This window comes from Triturus cristatus, chromosome 1_2, assembly GCF_964204655.1.
Source record: "Triturus cristatus chromosome 1_2, aTriCri1.1, whole genome shotgun sequence".
NCBI lineage: Eukaryota > Metazoa > Chordata > Amphibia > Caudata > Salamandridae > Triturus > Triturus cristatus.
Genome location: NC_140580.1, coordinates 187,169,863 through 187,191,824, shown reverse-complemented (window position 1 = coordinate 187,191,824; position 21,962 = coordinate 187,169,863). Strand labels below are relative to the sequence as shown.

At 49.4% G+C, this 21,962-nt stretch overlaps 1 protein-coding gene across 2 annotated transcripts in view; it reads right to left on the bottom strand.

Annotated features, from left to right (window-relative positions):
* LOC146867033 (VPS10 domain-containing receptor SorCS1-like) overlaps window positions 1-21,962 on the bottom strand; it is a 3,068,338-nt gene that overhangs the window by 378,940 nt on the left and 2,667,436 nt on the right. For both annotated transcript variants that reach the window (XM_085603449.1, XM_085603451.1), the window contains exon 19: window positions 7,495-7,681. In XM_085603449.1, coding sequence (XP_085459575.1) covers window positions 7,495-7,681 — 187 coding nt within the window. The remainder of the gene's footprint in view (window positions 1-7,494; window positions 7,682-21,962) is intronic.

Here is a 21,962-nt window from a genome sequence, read left to right as displayed (position 1 = left end):
CCAGTTCAAGCAAACAGACGAGTTGTTACCTGCAAGTGATGCAACACCAACTCTGGTGATTTGGTCCTTATGAGCCAATCGTCCCGGTAAGGGAATACTGGATATCCTTCATGAAGACCCGAGGAGTGGAAGTGAGGCCAAATGGTAGGATCACAAACTGCTAACGTTGGGACCGTACCTTGAAGCAGAGATACTTTCTGTGTGACAGCAGATAGGGATGTGAAAGGAGCATTCTGCAAGTCGATAGACACCATCCAGTCTTCTTTCTAAAGCACAGAAGCACCTGAACTAGGATCTGCATCTTGAACTTTTCCTATTTGAGAAACCAGTCCAAAATCCTGAGGTCCAGGATCAGACGTAAACTGCTGCTCTTTTTGGGAAGCAGGGAAACACGCAAGTAGCATCCCTGACCTGAATCCAACTCCACTGCACCCTCTTGAAGTAGGAATTGGACCTCGTCTTGGAAGAGGGTCTATGGAAAGTGAATTTGATCGGGCGGAAAGGGTGGGGGGAAATTCTTGGATGAGTAGCGCATACCCCTTTTCTACAATAATTAACTCCCAAAGGTCCGATGTCATGGACCTCCATTGATTCAGAAACTGGGACACTCTTCCTCCCACATTTAAAGCAGTCTAAGATAGGGAAACTAAGACTGATTTTCTGTGTTGTTAACAGAGGGGGATAAGGTGGAAGATGGGGAAATGGCCCACTGTCTTCCTCTACCACGCTCTCTATAAGACTCATAGAGGGTATTACTGCTTTTTCAGCTGTTGGCGCCCTCAAAACGAAAAGCCTCTGGAGAAGCCTCAAAATCTTTTGAATTGCACATACTTCTTAAGCTGAGACTGAATCCTCAATGAATGAGCGATGGCTTTGCTGACCTTTAACCCCTTCTGTGCCCATGACGAGCTGGACTCGTCATGGAGCACAGTCGCACTGTGCCCATGACGAGTCCAGCTCGTCATGAGGCATTCCCTGGGGAATCCCTCTGGTGCGGGCACCAGAGGGATTCCCTTTTACTGAAAATAGCCTCGGGAGCTGGGGAAGAGCTTCCCCAGCTCCCGAGGCCCCCCCCCCTGCTTTCAGTGTAATGACGATCGGCACACATGTCGCGCCGACGTCATTACACTGAAACTGAAACTGAAATGAGCCAAGAGGCTCATTTCAGTTTCACTTTGTACGTGCTCAGGGGGCTATCTCAGCCCCCTGAGCACGGAGAAAGACGGGAGAGGTATCGTTGTAAAGGGGAGACTCTCCCCTTTCCAATGGTACCCCTCCCCAGTGGATCCCTGCTTGGGGATCGCCACAGGAGGGCGATCCCCAAGCAGGGATCCACCCACTAGACACCAGGGAGGGGGGAGCGGCCCCTTGGGCAAGGGCCTTTGCTCCCCCAAAATAATGTTGGCCTAATTTAGTCTTTTTGCCCCCCCTGGGGGGCAGATGGGGGCAGTAGCCCCCAATCTGCCCCCCCGGGGGGGCAAAAAGCCCACTAGACACCAGGGAATTTAAAAAAAAAAAAAAATAGGGGTGGGGTTGCCCAAAATGGCCCCACCCCACCCCCCAATTATCACAGTCTTTCTGCGCCCCCCGGGGGGCAGATGGGGCATTGGCCCCTAATCTGCCCCTTCGGGGGGGCAGAAAGCCCACTATACACCAGGGATTTCTTTTCATTTTTTTTTAGGATGGGGGCTTCCCGAAACGGGCACGCCAATGCCCCCACCCACCCACCACCATTATAGCCTTTCTGCCCCCCCTGGGGGGAGAAGGTTTATTGGCCCACTATACACCAGGGATTTCTTTTCATTTTTTGTTTTAGGGTGGGGGCTGCCCAAAATGGGCAGGCCTATGCCCCCACCCCACCCCCCCAATTATCACAGTCGTTCTGCCCCCCGGGGGGCAGATGGGGCATTGGCCCCTAATCTGCCCCTTCGGGGGGCAGAAAGTCCACTAAACCAGGGATTTGTTTTCAGTTTTTTTTTAGGGTGGGGGCTGCCCGAAATGGGCACGCCAATACCCCCACCCACCCGCCACCGTTACAGCCTTTCTGCCCCCCCGAAGGGGCAGAGGGGGGGATGGGGCATTGGCCCCCAATCTGTCCCCCCGGGGGGGGCAAAAAGACCACTAGACACCAGGGAATGTTTTTTTTTTAAAATAGGGGTGGGGGCTGCCCAAAATGGGCAGGCCCATGTCCCCACCCCACCCCCCAATTATTACAGTCTTTCTGCCCCCCCCGGGGGGCAGATGGGGCATTGGCCCCTAATCTGCCCCTTCGGGGGGGCAGAAAGCCCACTAAACACCAGGGATTTTTTTTGCGCAATTGTTTTTAGGGTGTGGGCTGCCCGAAACGGGCACGCCAATGCCCCCACCCTCCCCCCCACAAAAATGACAGTCTTTCTGCCCCCCAGGAGGCAGATGGGAGCTGTAGCCCCCAATCTGGCCCCCCCTGGGGGTGCAGAATGCCCACTAGAAACCATGGATTTTTTTGTTTTATTAGTGTAGGGTTAGGGGCTCCCCAAAATGGGCATGACAATACCCAACCCCACCCCCAGAGAAATTCCAGTCTTTCTGCCCCCCCGGGAGGGCAGATGGTGGCAGTGGCCCCTGATCTGCCCCCTGGGGGGGCAGAAATCCTACTAGGCGCCAGCGAGTACGCAGGCTTTTTTTATGCGTGGAGGCTGAGGGAAAGTTGTGGCATCAATGGGCTGACACAAATTTCCTACCACCCAGCGTTCCCCCGGGTCTCCCGATAAAAACGGTGCCTCACTCGTGTGGGAGGCCTAAGGACCCGCCACGGGCAAGGGCCCAAAACGTAGTGAGGCGCACTACGTTTAGGACCCTTGCCTGTTGAGGCGCACTACGTTTTGGACCCTTGCCTGTCGCGGGTACTTGGGCCTCCCACACGAGTGAGGCACCGTTTTTATCGGGAGACCCAGGGGAACGCTGGGTGGTAGGAAATTTGTGTCAGCCCGGTGATGCCACAACTTTCCCACACAAAAATGTGTGAAAAAGGTGATTTTTTCAGCTAAATTTGAGGTTTGCAGGGCATTCTGGGTAAGGAAACGTTGGGGGATCCACGCAAGCCATACCTCCCTGGAATCCCCCGGGTGTCTAGTTTTCCGAAATGTGTGGGTTTGGTAGGTTCCCCTAGGTGGCCGCCGAGCACCGGGCCAAAAACCCAGGTGACCCCCTTGCAAAACCAGGTCGTTTTGAGGTAGGCAATTTTCATGTCGCCTCAATACGTTTTGGGCCCTTGCCTGTCGCGGGTACTTGGGCCTCCCACACGAGTGAGGCACCGTTTTTATCGGGAGACCCGGGGGAACGCTGGGTGGTAGGAAATTTGTGTCAGCCCGGTGATGCCACAACTTTCCCACACAAAAATGTGTGAAAAGGTGATTTTTTCAGCTTTTGAGGTTTGCAGGGCATTCTGGGTAAGGAAACGTTGGGGGATCCATGCAAGCCATACCTCCCTGGAATCTCCCGGGTGTCTAGTTTTCAGAAATGTGTGGGTTTGGTAGGTTTCCCTAGGTGCCGACAGAGCTAGGGTTCAAAAACTACAGCTAGGCACTTTGCCAAAAAAGGTTCATTTTTCACTGCGAAATTGAGGTGTGTCCACGATGCGTTTTGCGCCGTTTCCTGTCGCGGGCACTAGGCCGACCCACACGAGTGAGGCACCATTTTTATCGGGAGACCCGGGGGAACGCTGGGTGGTAGGAAATTTGTGGATCCACGCAGATTCCAGAACTTTCCACCACAGAAATGTGGGGAAAATGTGTTTTTTTGGCAATTTTTTAGGTTTGCAAGGGATTCTGGGTAGCAGAACCTGGTGGGAGGCAGTCAAGTCACCCCATCCTGGATTCCCCTGGGTTTCTAGTTTTCCAAAATGTAGAGCTATGGTTAAAAAACTACAGCTAGGCACTTTGCCAAAAAAGGGTCATTTTTCACAGCGAAATTGAGGTGTGTCCACGTTGCGTTTTGCGCCGTTTCCTGTCGCGGGCACAAGGCCGACCCACACAAGTGAGGTACCATTTTTCTTGGAAGACTCTGGGGAACGCGGGGTGGGTGGAAATTTGTGGATCCACGCAGATTCCAGAACTTTCCACCATAGAAATGTGGAGCAAATGTGTTTTTTGGGCAATTTTTTAGGTTTACAAGGGATTTTGGGTAACAGAACCTGGTGGGAGGCAGTCATGTCACCCCATCCTGGATTCCCCTGGGTGTCTAGTTTTCAAAAATGTATAGGTTTGCTAGGTTTCCCTAGGTGCCGGCAGAGCTATGGTTAAAAAACTACAGCTAGGCACTTTGCCAAAAAAGGGTCATTTTTCACAGCGAAATTGAGGTGTGTCCACATTGCGTTTTGCGCCGTTTCCTGTCGCGGGCACTAGGCCGACCCACACAAGTGAGGTACCATTTTTCTCGGAAGACTTTGGGGAATACTGGGTGCGTGGAAATTTGCGGATCCAAGTAGATTCCAGAACTTTCCACCACAGAAATATGGGGAAAATGTGTTTTTTTGGGCAATTTTTTAGGTTTGCAAGGGATTCTGGGTAACAGACCCTGGTGGGAGGCAGTCAAGTCACCCCATCCTGGATTCCCCTGGGTGTCTAGTTTTCAAAAATGTATTGGTTTGCTAGGTTTCCCTAGGTGCCGTCAGAGCTATAGTTCAAAAACTATAGCTAGGCACTTTGCCAAAAAAGGGTCATTTTTTGCTACGAAATTGAGGTGTGTCCACCTTACGTTTTGCACCATTTCCTGTCGCGGGCACTAGGCTGACCCACACAAGTGAGGTACCATTTTTCTCGGAAGACTTTGGGGAAATCTGGGTGGGTGGAAATTTGTGGATCCACGCAGATTCCAGAACTTTCCACCAGAGAAATGTGGGGAAAAGGTGTTTTTTTTGGCAATTTTTTAAGTTTGCAAGGGATTCTGGGTAACAGAACCTGGTGGGAGGCAGTCAAGTAACCCCATCCTGGATTCCCCTGGGTGTCTAGTTTTCAAAAATGTATAGGTTTGCTAGGTTTCCCTAGGTGCTGGCAGAGCTAGGTTTAAAAAACTACAGCTAGGCACTTTGCTAAAAAAGGGTAATTTTGCATTGTGAAAATGTGGTGTGTTCATGTTGGGTTTTGAGCCATTTCCTGTCGTGGGCACTATGCCTACCCCTACAAGTGAGGTACCATTTTTATCGGGATATTTAGGGTAATTCAGATTTGTAAAGGAACTGTTATTACCTATTGACTTTCGATGCATTTCTGCCTTCCAAATGAAAGACATTGTGTAAAAAAGAAGTCATTCTAAAAAATGACTGATAATTCTCATGCTAGTATGAGTATCCCAATTTCGGAAATATGCAAATATCTACTGTTTCTAAACTCTATATTTTGTTCCCCTTTCAGAAATACATAGGTGTCTTTCATACCGATTTTTCCATGTACACATTTTTACAGAATAATTACTATACACCCGGTACATAATAAAAAACCATTGCAAGTTGCTGCTCAGTTTTTGGCTCTGGGTTCGTCGGGTTCTTGGTGAACCTACAAGTACTATATATCCCCACAACCAGTAATGTCCAGCGGATGTAACGGTATATTGCTTTCAAAGAGCTGTCAAAATTAATAGAAGTTACAGGTGAAAACATTGACACAAAAGGCGCTTTTTTTCAACAAATTTTCAATTTATCCTTATATTTAACTGTTAGTTTGTATAAAGAAACCTTGCTGAATTCAGAATTTTGTCTACTTCTCTAAAATTTATAGCTTTCCAGGATCCATTATTGCTTTTGTACCCATTTCTACCATTAACTGGAAGGAGGTTGAAAGCACAAACAATAGCAAAAATAGGCTATGTCCCAGAAAAATGCCAAAACTGTGTAAATAATTTTGGGTGTCTGACAAAAGTCTGGTATCCCCTAAAAGCTGGGAAAATGGTGATTTCAGCCCCACAAACCCTTTTTTGATAACATTTGCAGGGAAAAACCCAGATGCCTTCATTTGCAGCCCGTTTTTCCCATTTTCCCCCCAAAAAACTACATTTTGCTGCATTTAGCTCATTTCTGTGACCCCTCCAGGGGAAACCACAAACCCTGAGTACCTTCAGAATCACCATGATGTTGGAAGAAAAGGACGCAAATTTGGCGTGGATACCTTATGTGGTCAAAAAGTTACAGGGGGCTCAGTGCGCACTACCCCAAATAGCCAAAAAAGGGCGTGGCACAGGAGGGGGAAAAGGCCTGGCAGCGAAGGGGTTAAACATTCTAAAGCAGAATCTGCCTTGGCTCCGAATAAGTGAGAGCCATCAAAATGCAAATCCATAAGGGTGTTATGTACAACCGGTGAAAAGCCAGAACCCCTCAGGCATGCATTTCGTTGCTTAGAAACTGAAGTGCCATTGCCCTTGCCACAGAATCAGCCATATCCAGTCCCAAATGAATACACCGGCGGGCTGCAGCTTGTCCATCATTCAATAGTTCTGAAAAGACTGCACTGAATCCAGCAATGCATGATGCACCTACCGAATAGACAGGTAGCATTAGTGGGTATTAGAGCCTTGTTTCCAGATGAGAAAATAGTTTTAGCCGACTGCCTCATCTTCTTGGACTCCATATCTGCAGGCAAAGTGGGGAATGAACCTGGGCTCAGCTTTGATCAGCATGAGGCTTGAACTACAAGACTCTCTGGTGCAGGATGTGAGGACAAGAAGAGAGGATCTCCATGAGCTGGCTTATATCGTCTGACTCTTGGCCTTGAAACAGCGATGGCTGTCGTTTCTGCTAGATATCCAAGATTGGCTCTGTCAAAGCCTCATTGAAGGGCAGCAAAGGTTCAGGGGACTGTGAAGAGTAATGGACATCTGACCCTCACAGTCCTTGCAGGTTTTAAAACTCAACTACTGAGGCAGCGACTTTTTCCAAAAAACTGCACTGTAAAAGAAAAAAACATTGAAAACTCAATAATTTCCAAACGGAGAGAATGGGAAAAACCTTTACGAATCAGAGGTACAGAAAAAAGGGAACTAACGTCCAGGAGCACACCGTGCAGGTAAGAGCAATGGGGCAGGATGGGGTACACTCAACAGATGACTTTGAGGGAAAATTATTTAATTCTCCCTCGTCTTCGTCTGTCGAGTCCTCCCCCACCCTGCCCCACCGCTCTTACCTGCAAGGGCCGCGCCTGCTAATGTCTGCATGCTGACGGGGTCTCTTTATGCCTAAAGTGACATTCTGAGGTGCCGCATGCAGGGCCATGCAGATATCAAAGCCCCCTGTCGACGTGGGAAAGGAGTATAAAAAAGTTTACATCCAAGCTGGCACATGGGGATATTCAAAAAGTGAGAAATCCACAGGTAGATGCATTCATCAGAGTGCCCTCTTTTCATAGCTATAACACTTGAAAACTATAATTTCCGCTTGCAAGAGAATACTAAGACGTATTCCTTTCAAAAGCACGTTTGATAATTAAAGCATGGTAATAAAAAGTAACTGTGGTAATCATAACATACATGTTACATGCAAGTAGAGGACAGCGCTGTCGGATCCTAGACTGTTTTCCACCTGCACGCTGATGCGGAAAATCCCAACGTTCTGGTAGACATGTTTAATTCCTTCCTCCATCAAACTGAGGTTCGCGTAAAATACTGCAGTGCCATCGCCAAAATCCACTTGAAGGTTGATTCTTTGAATGTCCCCCTTAAAGAAAAGCAGAAAAAGTAAAGGTCAATTACTTAGAAAAGGCCTCAAACTCTGCACTGACAGGTTGATACACGTTGTGAAGTGAGAATGGAGAGCGCTGCAATGAAACAAGGAAAAGTGGCCGATTGCAGAGCTGTGTGCAAAGAACTGTCAATCGCATGGCCTCAGCCGAGCCCAATTACTCGGGAAAAGGCCGGGTGTTTTCCGTCAAATCGTTCATCTCGTTTTAAAGAAATTGAGCCTGAATCTCTTCCAGGAATATAACAAGAAGGGAAGGTGCGGACTCTGACACCTTCAACACGAGATTGTGTTCAGGGTTCAACCAGCAAATCGTGTTTTTAAAAATATAGCCATTTTTTTCCACACAGGTTTTGTAAACGCATGAGGCCATCTGTCTCTAAATTATGTTTCGTATTTTAACGCAAGGCATGTCGTTGCTTATTTATAGGTTTCTCATCTTGTACAAATAACTCCGTTTATTAACTTAACATGAGTTTAGAAAATAAGGGGCATATCATCAACAACCGACGATAATTATCGCTAAGCGCACTTAGCGCTAGGATAATTATCGCTGGCTAACGCTGAATTTTATCGCTGAGATAGCGTGCTATCAGCAACGCTTATCATAACAGCGATAAAATTCCAGGCACAAGCTGCCAAATGTGCGATTATCGCTGGAAATCCAGCAATAATCGCACAACATTTGGCGATAGCTTGTTGATAGGGCAGGGTGGACTTAGCCATTATATCCACCTTCCATTGGATATAATGGCTAAGTCAACCTGAAAGCAGGCGTAAGGAAAGTAGCGATAACCGCGGTTAGCGCTACTTTTCTTATCGCTATGCTTGTTAGCTTCATTGATAATTGAAGATATGTTGGTTAGCGACATTTCTCCAGTTATTTTGGGACGGAACGCCCACTTTGCATCTCATTAGAGATGCAAAGCTGGGCGTTAAGGGAAAGGGCGCTACGGCAAGGATTCACGCGATAGCGTGACCTTGCTGATAAAGCAATAAATTAGCGCCACTTTTCGGCCGAAAACGGCCGCAAAAGCGGCGATAATTTTATTGCGCCGCCCTGATGATATACCCCTAAGTGTGGAGGATGAATGGCGCTGCTCTCTGCAACACAGCACTAAAGTATGCAGGTTGTGCCGCATTTTTGATAAGAAATAATTCACTTTACTTTCAATTGTTTTAGCTCTTATGTTTGCATTATTTTCATGCAGTAACAAATATCACCAGGCAAGGTCCAACTGCAGCTATTGTCTAATGAGCAGGCCTTTATCGGTTGTTTAAAGGTAGGCCGTGGCCTTCTGCTTCCGTGGTTTTGTACTTAGGGACACATGTTGTTCTGCCAAGCAGCTCCCTACGAATTCATTTACAAACCCCACAATGACACTGAGAGATCTGTCCGGATTGCAATTGTCCATCACGCATGCAACTGCACAACTATCTGTACTCCTTGCTATTAAGACAGCCTCGTCATAAAATCTAGCATTGTGAGATAGAAAAATAAGAGATTAAAATATAAAAACCCACCAATCAATCAGGCACCCAGTCTCCACCCTCACAAACTTTCGCTTTTGGGTAACTGAGATAGAGCGCCAAACGCTGGAAGTGTCATTGCCACTACTGTAGATTTTAAGAAACAACGGGGCATATTAACAAGGGCTTTATCTCCGCTTTTTTGGCTTTAAAAGTCAAAGAAGCAGAGATAAAATATCGCCCTATCAACAACAGGGTGCTAACATGCAAAATCGCATGTTAGCACCCTTTTTCACTACTCTTCCCTTTGCATCTCTAATGAGATGCAAAGTGGGCGTTCCAGAGCAAAATAATAGGAGAAATGTTGCTAAGCGACATTTCTCCTATTATCAAGCTTCACGCTAACCCTGTTAGAGACAAAAAAAGCAGCGCTAACCACGGTTAATACTGCTTTTTTACGTCTGCTCATTTTCAGATTTAGCCATGTAATCCAATGGGAGGTGGATTACATGGCTAAATCCACCATGGGCTATCAACAAGGATATCCCTATCCTTGTAGTATTATCGCTGCATTACCAGCGAGAACCTCCCAAAATGCCGCTATCGCTGGATTTTTTATCGCCTAGGCGGTTAGCGTTGTTAATAACGTGATAGCCAGGCGATATTGTCCAGCGATAGCGGGCGTTAAAAAAATTAACGCTAAGCGCCCTTAGCGTTAATTTTCCCTGTTCCTTGTTAATATGCCCCCAAACGCTTTATCAACGGATCCTCTACCTGAACGAATATATTGGCAGAATCACATCACTGGTCCTAGTTTTTACTGGTGCATGGAAGAAGTCTATTTTGTGAGGCAAAAACATGCAGCTTACAATATGTCAGGCTAGATGCCATAGCAAGGCCAGCTCCAGCAACAGTGCCCCATAAATGGACAAAGCACACAACATCCCTTCTGTGTGGTCTGCTTTGTGACAAGCTTCTCGTCAACATTTACTCAAGGATTCATTTAGACAATTGTTTTTACTTTCTTTTGTGAGTTTCAAGGCGTAGACCACATTTCAGGACATGGGTTCTTTGCTAAATAAGGGCGACCACACTTGAGCGCTGCTATTAATCTTGGTGAGGCTGGGAAGGAGCAATCGAAGAGGCAATGAAAGAATGAGCAAATGCAATCAGCATCTTAATCAGTGGGCAGAAGAGAAAGAGAACCAATTCTCAGTCCTTTTACACCCTCCTGTGTCTAGAGAAGAACTTCAAGGCTGCAGTGAGAGACTTTGGCTGACATCTGAAAGGATAGCTTAGGTGGATGCAAACAAGAGAACGACAAATGTGTGTTTCCTGGAAATCTTTAGACCCTTCATCTTCTACTTTATGGACCCGCATAAAAGTTTGACTTCAGTTGGACATTCCATTGATATGGGCTGCACCAGCCTCCCTGTGGCAGAAGGCATTAGCTGATATGTCAATGTAGGGCGTCTTTGGTTTTTTGAAGGTGAGGTCGAACACATTTGTTGTTAAGACCTATAATTGAATTGTATTTCCTGTAGTCTTCTTTGACACGTGTTAAACTTTCGATCACCTTTACTGTTGAAATATGTCAAACTTGGAGACAATAGTTTACCTATTTCCTTTTGCATCTCTTTCCTGTTTGCGCATGGTGCCGTTTGCTATTGTGTAAGTGCCACTATGAACCCATGGTTGGGATATAAGCTGTCATGAAGGTAGTTTGGCTTTCTCTACCATTTCACCCTCAAATCTCTTTGTTATAAATGTAAATGTAAATGTAGTACATTTATATAGCGCTCCGCACACCCCCGAAAGGGTCTCTCAGGCGCTGTGCACATACCGCTGTGGAACCCTTCCTGGCCTTTCCCTGTGAAGTGCCCACTCCTGGGCACCCCCAAGGTGAAAGCCAGGCATCCTAGCGCTTTTGGGGCTGTTGTGGAGATTAAGCAAGCTATTGCCCAGAGTTGCAGAGTGAGACCCATGATTAGAATAGGCACCGAGGCGAGAATTATCGGGTCCGGGGAAATTGAGCCCAAGACCCGCCGAGGCGGGAATTGAACCCTGGTCCGGGCCAGACTCTAGCCATTGAGCCACACTTCTCCACCATTGAGCCACACTTCTTGTTCATGACTCTTAAGTTTCGATACAGCGTGTTCATCTTCCTCAAGAGCCTCTCTCCTTTGTGTATTCTTCATACTTTTGTGCAAAATGAAATTTGGCTTTTTATACTAGGCTCATAGTTCTGGATGCTATATATTTTGTTTTTCAGGTTGTTTTTTATTTTTCCTACCACACACCCTTTGCTTATCTAGCTTTACTTCATTTGACCTTGTCAACCTTTTAGGAAGCTTCTCACTTCGACACTGTACACCAAGTCCCTCATTGTCTATTCTGCATTATGTTCCATGGAACAGTTCTTTTGGAATTCACCTTCCCAAACAAGGCATTTGATTTCATACCAGTATATATTTAAATCAGATTCCTGTGCTGTAAAGTAATTTTTTGTCCAAAAAGAAACTTTGTAGCCATCTCTAGCGTTTATATTACATTTTATTTGGTAATGACTTAGTGATATGTGCCCATTGTTTTGAATAAAAGAGCTGAAATACGGAAATAAGAAAAAATAAACGAAATGACATTGAAGTGATGGTGCTGATAATATTAAACGAGTATATAATTCGCAACAATCGTATCTACATACAAAGTATTGCGGTTTTCAGAAAGCACAGCTGTGCATGAGCTTTCTGTGCGCTGATAGTTCCAGTATTCACCTCCACTCTGCCAACAAGACCTCGGATCATTGCATGAAAAAGACTTTCCATTCATCTACACACAGACCACCCTTTTCATCCAATTTGCCGGTTCGCGTCTCCGAGAACTTGACCATCCATTTTCAAAGGGTAGGGAGCGCTGCTTGCATAAATGATTTGTTCGACGAATTCGTTCTGAATGTACTTTCCTAAGGGCATTAGACTTTTTTTTGTTAAATTATACTTCAACCTTTGAATCTGTTGAGTCAGTAGTTAAGCTTTCTGCAAGAAGGAAAGCAATCCCATCCCAAGCCTGGCCTCACCTTCACCGAGCGCCCCCAAGAAAGGGCCCGAACTCCCGAGTTTCAATACAGTAATTGGAGAACAATGCGAGCTGATGCAAACAGTCCGTTTCATAACAAGATTTTAGTTAGCCCATTTCAATTTTTTAAAACCTTTCAACTGGAAATGCTCAGACTGCGATACGTTTCTTAAGGGGTTAGGATAAGAAGCTGGCATTTGGAGCAAACATTGCGCTCCCTCAGCAGTTTGTTAATGCAGCGCACCTCGCAGAATGCGAAGGGCATGGAAACAACTTTTTTTTTTATTTTAGCAAAAAAAAAAACAGATAAGGTCTGTGGTTCTTATCAAAGAAAAAGGGACTTTTTCCGAAGTGTTACGTTTTAGAGAAAATACAAAAACGCAGACATAAGGAATCTCATGAGACTATATTTGCAATTCCAGGAAATTGGAAAAAAGAGTTGAATGGAAAGGGGGGGCTTTTGGCCCCCCCGCCTGCATGGCTGTGCGGCGACCTCCCCCCGGACTACTCGGTGGTGGGGCGCGTCACTGAGGGGGCGCGCCCTACCGCCGATTGGCTGCCTGAATGACCCGGATGTCGTTAATCGACATCCGGGTCGGAAGGGAGGGGGGCGGGCCACTGGGGGGGGGATAAAGAGGTGGGGAGCGCCCAGGTGACCCCCTTGTTCCCTGGACGCTCCCCCACATAGGACGTGCCCCGGCGCTCGGGGCGGATAACTTTTCGCTTGTTTTATTTTTAATCTGCAGGTTCGCTTCGTAGTGAGGATTCGCGTTCGCGTCGGACGGCAGTGAGTGGCATCAGGAGCACGAAGAATCGCCGGACGGCCTCGTGGGGTCCGCTAGGAGGCATCGTGTGTTCCTGGGATACGATTTCGCGATCCGGAAGCGACGGAGGCATTCTGTGGTCCGCGTCCCACGAGAGGGGAACCGAGCGTGTGATCCGGCGTCGGCAGCGTGCAAGGAAGGTAGCAGGTACTGGGAGGCGGTGGCACGCCCCTCCTGCGATCGTGCGCTGAGTGTGTGAGGTCCCAGGCTGTTACGTTTTTATTGTCAATTTGCGTATGGCACCGCAGAGCAGATGTTTCTGATTTATGCATAGATTGATGCCGCCGGGCAGTACAAGGATGAGTGTTAGATTACACACCCTCTTTTAAACGTGCATGGGCATAGCCAACAGGCCTCAATCTGATGTTCCCATGCTGTATTTAATGCCGGAAATAGAAATACAGAGAGCCTGAAAGAGAGCGACAATATATTGGTGTCGTGTTTGATGGGGGAGGTTTGATACGCATTACTTGACCAGGACCCCATTCAGCTATATATTAAGGTGGTTTTACCTAGCCTCGACTTGAAGACAGGACCTCTGGTGATTCTGAGCAACTCACTTAATCTCCCCGTGCCTAACAAAAGCAAGGATTGGTCGATCATAGGTGCAAATAAGTCTGTTACTGAGCACAGTTTTAAGTACTCGTAGTACACATTAATATTGAAAGAGAAAGGGGCTGAAACACGCGCAAGGGGCAACAGCCAAGGCCAGTGGACTGGGCAGTGAAGGGAAGGTGGAGCTCGTACATACGTGTGTAACTTTTCATAACTACCGGGATTTAATACATTTTCTATTTCAGGTGCTATTACTACGTCCCTGTAATTTCTTGTGGTAAGCCCCGAGTGGTGGCCAGCGGTTGTGGTCGCAGGTATCTTCAATTCCGGCTGGGAGTACGCAGGATTCGATCGGTAAGAGGAGAGCGGGGGGCTCGCATTACATTGCTTCTGGTAGCCGCCGGGTGGGTCTACGTTAGAGTTCACTCACCCCTGACAAACCGGATAAGCCGGGGCGTTGCGGTTACGGTTGCATGGTGCTTACAGCCCCCTGTAGATCCTCCACCTAGTGAAGGTAATAAGCGTACTGACGCCTGTATTAGGGTATTAGTGTAGGGCGGTGCACCCAAGTCATGGCGGGGCCAGTGGGTAGGGAAGGGGGGTCCAGGATGGAGGTCATGTTGCAGGCCATGATGCAGGAGATGAATAGCATCAATAAGAGATTGAGTAAAGTGGATGAATTGGAAGCACGCTTGAATGAAAGGTTTACTGACCCCCCAGCACCTGCAGGCAGGCCCGCGCGGCAGCGGAAGGCACCATTGTCCAGGGGGGATTTTGTTAGCCCGCCCAAGTCGTCCAAGGCTAAGAGGCGAAGGCGCAGTGCCCCAGCCCCGGTGGTACCGGTTTCAATCACACCCACGGTTTCTGATTCAGTACCCTTGGTACCTGTCCCGGCACCCGTTACATTGGCTCCGGCCATGCCGCCGCCGCCACCTCCTGGGGGGCCTACCCTCCCGCCCGTGCTACCGATCCCAGTGCCGGGTCTGCCGGTACCGGTCTCTCCATCGCCTATCAGGCCAGCCCCACCGGCTATGCCTCCCGGGGGGCCCATAGTCCCACCAGATAGCCCAGACTCGGTCCCGCCTGAATTGGCATCTCAGATAGCGGCTTTATTACCTTGGCTAAAAAAGGGGGGGGTTTACCAGCGTCATCAGACCATGCAGCTGAAGCAGCACAGTTGGTAGAAAAGATTAAAGCAGCAGCGGCAGCGGATAGAGCTGCGGTTCCCCTTTCTTCTTCACTTACAGGTTCCAGCCCCGCCCAACCAACGGCAGATGGTGGTCAACCGGTCGCGGCGCAGGAAAAGGGTAAGGAGGTGGCACTGCCCCTCTTGGGCGATGGGTCATTGCCCTCTAGGTCTGAGAATTTGGCACAACATGTGTCCCAGGCAACGAAGGAATGCATTTGGGCGGGGAAATATGTTTACATTTTTTCATTACCACTGGATCACAGGGAGATGGACCAGGCAAAGACACTAAAGGAGTGGATGCTTCCAAGTGAGTGGAGGGCACAGTGTGCTAGGTTTAGGGTTGAAGAATCTTTGCTCAATTGGGTTAGGGCTTTCGCAGTGTTCACAACCATCATGGCCGAGCGGCCTCCTAATGTGCAGGCGTCATTGGCTTGTTACCAGAGTAGAATCGTGGGGTGGAGCGAGCAGTACCCGGGGGATGCCTGGAAGGAGTATGATGTCAATTTCAGGAAAGCTAGGGAATTTGACGCGTCATTGGCATGGGATAAGGTGGACTCTGTGTCATGGCATAGGCAGTTCTCTGGGAGCTCTGCCCCACTACAGTCTGCCACTGCGGGCAGGGGGTACTTCACCAGACCTCAGCACCCCTTTCGGGCGGCTCAGGGGAGTGAAGTCCCGGGTAGGGGTAGGGGGGGGGGGGTTTGAGAGAAAAGGGGTGTGTTGGGACTTTAATAAGCGTATCTGCACGAGGGCCCCGGGCACCTGTAAATTCAGACATGCATGTGCGATCTGCGGTCACCCCTCCCACCCCGAGTCAACTTGCAGGTCCAAGCAGGGCAACCACAGCCAGAGGGGGAGGGGGAAGCCAGTGTAGGGCCGATATGCGGGATATCGTAACCCCTATAGATGTTTTGGCAATGATCCCTTGGTTGAATAGGTACCCGATTCACACAGCGGCCACTCTACTGCAAGAAGGTTTTTCTCAAGGTTTTAGGATCCCGGCAGGGGGTTACACAGGTAGCACACATTGCAGGAACCAGCTGTCGGTGCAACATAACCCCGCAGTGGTGGCTGCTAAGATTAGCAAGGAACTGGCCCTGGGTAGAATAGCTGGCCCTTTCCAGGAGGTGCCTGTCCCCGATTTTGTGTGTTCTCCACTAGGGGTGGTACCCAAAAAAGAGAAAGGGGAGTTCAGATTGATCCACAACCTGTCGGCTCCGAGAGGTGCGTCACTGAAGGATGCGATTGATGAGGGAATTTGTAGCGTCAAGTATGCATCATTTGACCAGGCAGTGGATTTATTGCGGGCACTGGGGCCAGGGGCATTGATGGCAAAATCTGACATAGAATCTGCCTTCCGCCTCCTCCCAGTTCATCCTCTGGACCATCATCTTTTAGGTTTCACTTTCGATGGCAAGTTTTATATGGACAAATGTATGCCCATGGGCTGTTCTATCTCATGTGCGTACTTTGAGGCGTTTAGCTCATTTTTGGAATGGGTCATGAGGGAGGTGACGGGGCATCGGCAGGTGATGCATTATCTGGACGATTTCCTTTTCTTGGGTGCGGCGGGATCTCAGGAGTGTGCTTGGGCGTTGCAGGAATTTTGCGCGCTCATGCGGGCTTTTGGTGTCCCGCTAGCCCCGGGGAAGACGGTGGGCCCGTCCACCTGTTTGGAATTCCTCGGTATCGAAATTGATTCCGTGGAGGGATGCTTCAGGTTACCCAGGGCTAAGGTAGCTAGCTTCAGGGCAGCCCTACGGCAATGCCTACGCAAAGACAAGGTTACATTGCAACAGCTACAGGAGGTGGTGGGGCAATTGAATTTTGCGCTTCGGGTTATCCCAATGGCACGCCCTTTTTCACGCTCTATTGCCCAAGCAATGAGAGGATTACGGGAGAAACACCACCACACGAGGTTGTCATCTGAGGTTCGCCAGGATATGCTCATTTGGATGGCATTTCTGGAGGATTTTAATGGCAGGGTAGTGTGGCCGGGTCCTCCCTCCACATCGGCGGAATTGGGCCTATGGACGGACGCTGCTGGGAGTACCGGCTTCGGCGCCATTTTGGGTACCAGGTGGGTCGCCCAGCGGTGGCCAGCGGAATGGAGGACACAGGGTCTGACTACCAATATTGGCTTTCTGGAGCTTTTTCCGATATGGGTAGCGTTGATGGTCTGGCCGGAACACTTGCGTAACCAATCCGTGGTGTTCTGGTCGGATAACATGACGGTGGTGGAATGCATAAATCAGCAGGGGGCACGCTGTCCATTCATACTCCGCTTACTGAAGGAGATTGTGTTGCAATGCTTAAAATGGAATGTGGTTTTCAGAGCCAAGCATGTCCCTGGCGTCCTCAATAATGCAGCTGACTCCCTTTCTCGCTTTAAAATGCAGGTTTTCAGGGAACACCTTCCGGCGGCAGATCCCCAGCCGGCGCAATTCCCGGCAGTACTTTGGCAGATTGGTGCCCCAGATTACAGGACCTCGTGGTCGCTAGCTTAGCCCCCAGGACCAAGACAGCTTACGAAGGGGCGTTTTTGTCTTACCGGGCTTTCTTGGGGCGGGAATGGGAGGCTAGGTGGGCACAGGAGGACAGCTTTGCAGCTTACCTAGAATCAATGCACAAGGAAGGGCGCTCAGTTGCGACTGCGAACAGACATAGGGCGGCAATCTCCTTCTTTGCGCAGAGTAGGGGTATGCGAGATCCCACTAACACCTTTCTGGTGCGCAAGGCATTGAGGGGTTGGCGCCGTGTACAGGGTTACCGGGGCGATAGGAGAAGGCCCATTGGATTGGCACGGCTGACGGCCTTATTGGGGGCACTGCACACTGTTTGTAGCTCCCAGTGGGAGGTTATCTTGTTCAAGGCGGCATTTTCCCTGGCCTTTTATGGGGCTTTGAGGGTTGGGGAGTTAGTTGCTGGGTCAAAAACTGATAGAGTGGGGGGACTGCAGTGGGCCGGGGTTGAGATCAAGGAAGATGTTATGCGAATAACAATTCAGAAATCAAAAACCGATCAGGACTCTCGGGGTCACACCATAGTGCTCCATCGGGCGCGGGCCAACCCGTGCTGCCCGGTTTCTCACGTGGAGGCTTTCTGTAGGCAGCGGGAGTGCACGGCGGGGGACACACTGCTGTGTCACGCCGATGGTACACCATTGACTAGGTACCAGTTTAGGCGAGTCTTGGAGCTAACGGTCAGTCTGGCAGGGTTCGATCCAAAGGAATTCGGCACCCATTCATTTAGGATTGGGGCAGCAACCGAGGCAGTGGCGAGGGGTCTCTCAGTGGAGAGTGTGAAGACACTGGGAAGATGGTCGTCTGAAAGTTACAAGAGTTATGTACGAATTGACATGTTGTGACATGATGGTGCTCACGCCCTGTATGTTTCTTTTGTTTACAGTTTCTCAAACCTGTCACGCAGGGGAGGAACTCGTCACCGGGCGACAACGATCGACATCGGCACAGCACGGAGGACACAAGAAACTGGTGACTTGGATTGTGGGCCATTCTTATGTTAGGCGCGTGGAACATGTTTTTCTTTCAGGAGACCGTAGGACGAGCGCAGCGAAAAAGGGGTTGGATATATCATTTTTAGGGAGGGGGGGTTTATGCCTTAGCCAGTTTCGGAGTTTCTTCCAGGGAATCTTAGCTCAGCAGCGGCCCCCCCCGTCAGTGGTGATACTTCACCTGGGGGAGAATGATTTGGCAAAATTGGGGAGGCGCGTGCTCATTGAGGAGATCATTTCCACTGCGGGGTGGGTGGCCAGGGCTTGCCCGGGTTCCACAGTAGTTTGGTCGCAACTTATTCCTCGGTGGCAGTGGCGAGGGGGAGTCTCGGTCAGGGCGTTGAATCACTCGGTACGGAGGGTCAACACACAGTTGGACAAATTATTTCGGACCCCCCAGTTGCAGACGATTCCACATGGGTGTATCTGGGGTGAACATTTTTACTTGAGGGACGGGGTGCACTTGACGGAGGCAGCTAATGTCCTGTGGTCTAATAATGTCTGGGCCTGGTTGGAGGGGTTTTTAAAAAAAAATAGGCGCGCTCCTGGTTTAGGTCTGGGTTGAGGGGGAGGCCAGATCGTCGGTTAACAATGCTGGCCCGTGGCGGTAAGGTCATGACCGGTGAGCAACTATTTGAAGGTCTGAGGGGGCGGGCATCATCCTACGGAGGTGCCCGCCCAGGGGGAGGGGCCATTGGCCCCTCCTAGAACTTCAGGGGCAAGGTAACTGGTGCTTCAAAGGGGCGCGGGTTGGGGAGTCACGCTTTCCTTAGGCTGGTAGCCACCCCGCGCGCGCATACTCATGACGTCACCGGATGGCGCAGAGTAAGGGCCCTCCTTTAGTGGGTAAATGAAGTTCACGGCGTGGACCGGGTAATTACCGGGCCCGGCTGCGCATGCGCACACCTGTAGGGGAGGCGCAGCTAGTAGGACCTGACACCGGTTAGCGACCTTGCCATATGGCCCAGAAATGTTAGTATACAAAATGCAGAGGAGGATGTTAGATTCGGTTAGGAAACAATCTGTATTAGAGTCTTTGTTAAGGATAGACACTCACACCTGTTGACAATTATGTATCTAATGTCCTGCTGAATTTTGTATAACCGTTTATCATGCAAGTTTGAAATTTATTGTTTTTGTACTTAATAAATACGGCCGGGGGGTTTCGCGACCCCCCGCCTTCCAAAGATACCACGTCTGGGTGCTGTGTCCGGGGGTGGTGTGGTCATAGGGGGAGGGCGGTAGCCAGTCACTGACCATGTGGAAAGGGGGGGCTTTTGGCCCCCCCGCCTGCATGGCTGTGCGGCGACCTCCCCCCGGACTACTCGGTGGTGGGGCGCGTCACTGAGGGGGCGCGCCCTACCGCCGATTGGCTGCCTGAATGACCCGGATGTCGTTAATCGACATCCGGGTCGGAAGGGAGGGGGGCGGGCCACTGGGGGGGGGATAAAGCGGTGGGGAGCGCCCAGGTGACCCCCTTGTTCCCTGGACGCTCCCCCACATAGGACGTGCCCCGGCGCTCGGGGCGGATAACTTTTCCCCACCCACCATCCCTGGAGTACGTGGTTGATGTGTTGCTAGCCCAACTAGCGGGCATTGGGCGCGGGAAATTGTCATGAGATGTTAGTTTCTGATGAGGTTTTTCTGTTAGGACTTTTTCTCCCATTGTAGTGATCAATATGGTATTGTGCAGTTATGTTCTTGACTATGCTTTTTTGCAGGCCTTTTTCTCCCAAGGTAGCGAATGATATTGGATTATGTGTAACTGTTGCAGTCGTGTTTAGGTCTTTTCTTTCCCTTGTAGCTTTATGATGTTATACATGACCTGTGATTTTAGTCAGTGTAGTTGTCCTTTAGAATTTTCTCCCTTAGGTCGTCGTATTTATTAGGTATGATGGGCATGCGGTAAGGTCATGACCGGTGAGCAACTATTTGAAGGTCTGAGGGGGCGGGCATCATCCTACGGAGGTGCCCGCCCAGGGGGAGGGGCCATTGGCCCCTCCTAGAACTTCAGGGGCAAGGTAACTGGTGCTTCAAAGGGGCGCGGGTTGGGGAGTCACGCTTTCCTTAGGCTGGTAGCCACCCCGCGCGCGCATACTCATGACGTCACCGGATGGCGCAGAGTAAGGGCCCTCCTTTAGTGGGTAAATGAAGTTCACGGCGTGGACCGGGTAATTACCGGGCCCGGCTGCGCATGCGCACACCTGTAGGGGAGGCGCAGCTAGTAGGACCTGACACCGGTTAGCGACCTTGCCATATTGCCCAGAAATGTTAGTATACAAAATGCAGAGGAGGATGTTAGATTCGGTTAGGAAACAATCTGTATTAGAGTCTTTGTTAAGGATAGACACTCACACCTGTTGACAATTATGTATCTAATGTCCTGCTGAATTTTGTATAACCGTTTATCATGCAAGTTTGAAATTTATTGTTTTTGTACTTAATAAATACGGCCGGGGGGTTTCGCGACCCCCCGCCTTCCAAAGATACCACGTCTGGGTGCTGTGTCCGGGGGTGGTGTGGTCATAGGGGGAGGGCGGTAGCCAGTCACTGACCATGCGACTGTATTCGGTTTGCAGTTTCCTTCTCAACAACATGGGGTCCTGTGAATTAACCTTAGCAAACGCACAGATAGTTTACATTATGAAAGAAATTCGTCTCAATAAATTCTCTGTGGTAATTCATGTAGACACTGATGCCTCACTGCGTGGCTAGAGTAGGCCTGCTTTGTTCTGTTCTAAGTCAGATGTCAGTACTAGGCCCACCTACAGCTAGCGCTTTAAATGGGAAACAAATAGTGCAGGTACTCATTTAAATGGGGCGAGTGGGCGGGGATAGGGGCGGGGCTAAGAGCAAGACATGCTGATACCTAATGACTTCAATACTAGTTGCAGCACATACCAAAACACATGAGAAATGCGTTTCTATAAATGAAACAGGTTAATTCGTTACGCAAAACGACAGTCAAACGGGTGGTGTTTGAACATTTCCTTGTTATATAATATTTGCAGCTTCCATACTGTTGCTTGGAGAGAGACAGACACACACACGCACGCACACTCACACACCCTTTTAATATACCTCCCTTCCCAACAGTGTATCGAATCTCTCCCTTTCTCTCGCTTTTTCCTCAAACAAAAACAGGCACAGGCAAACAGAGAAATATAAGCACACACTCGAGCAAAAGAATTGGGTAGGATTAAAGCCATTTTAACCTCGTATCCTTTTGCTTTCTTAATTGCGCTGTCACTGGGCTGGCTAGATCCGGTGTTTGCAACACAGCATGATGGTCAACACCAGGACGGTATACAAATGAGCCCCCGCTGAATAGTTCAGCGGGGGCTCAGCTTCAGCGGGGGCTCAGCTCACCAGTCACGGCTACAGACAGGTCACCAGCACTAGCAGCCAATGCGCCTACCGTTTATGAGTACCGGTACTCTCTTTGGCAGCAGAGAAGTGCCGGTACTCCGAGTGCTAAAAATAAGAAGTGCCGGTACTCAGAACCGGTGAGTACCGGCCCATTTAAAGCACTGCCTACAGCTACCAATGGTCAAGAAACGAAGTCTGGCAAGACGCCTCCCTTCCAGACTCCTTCATCTCTCCTAGACCCTCCCGGTGCCACCCGACAGGTCT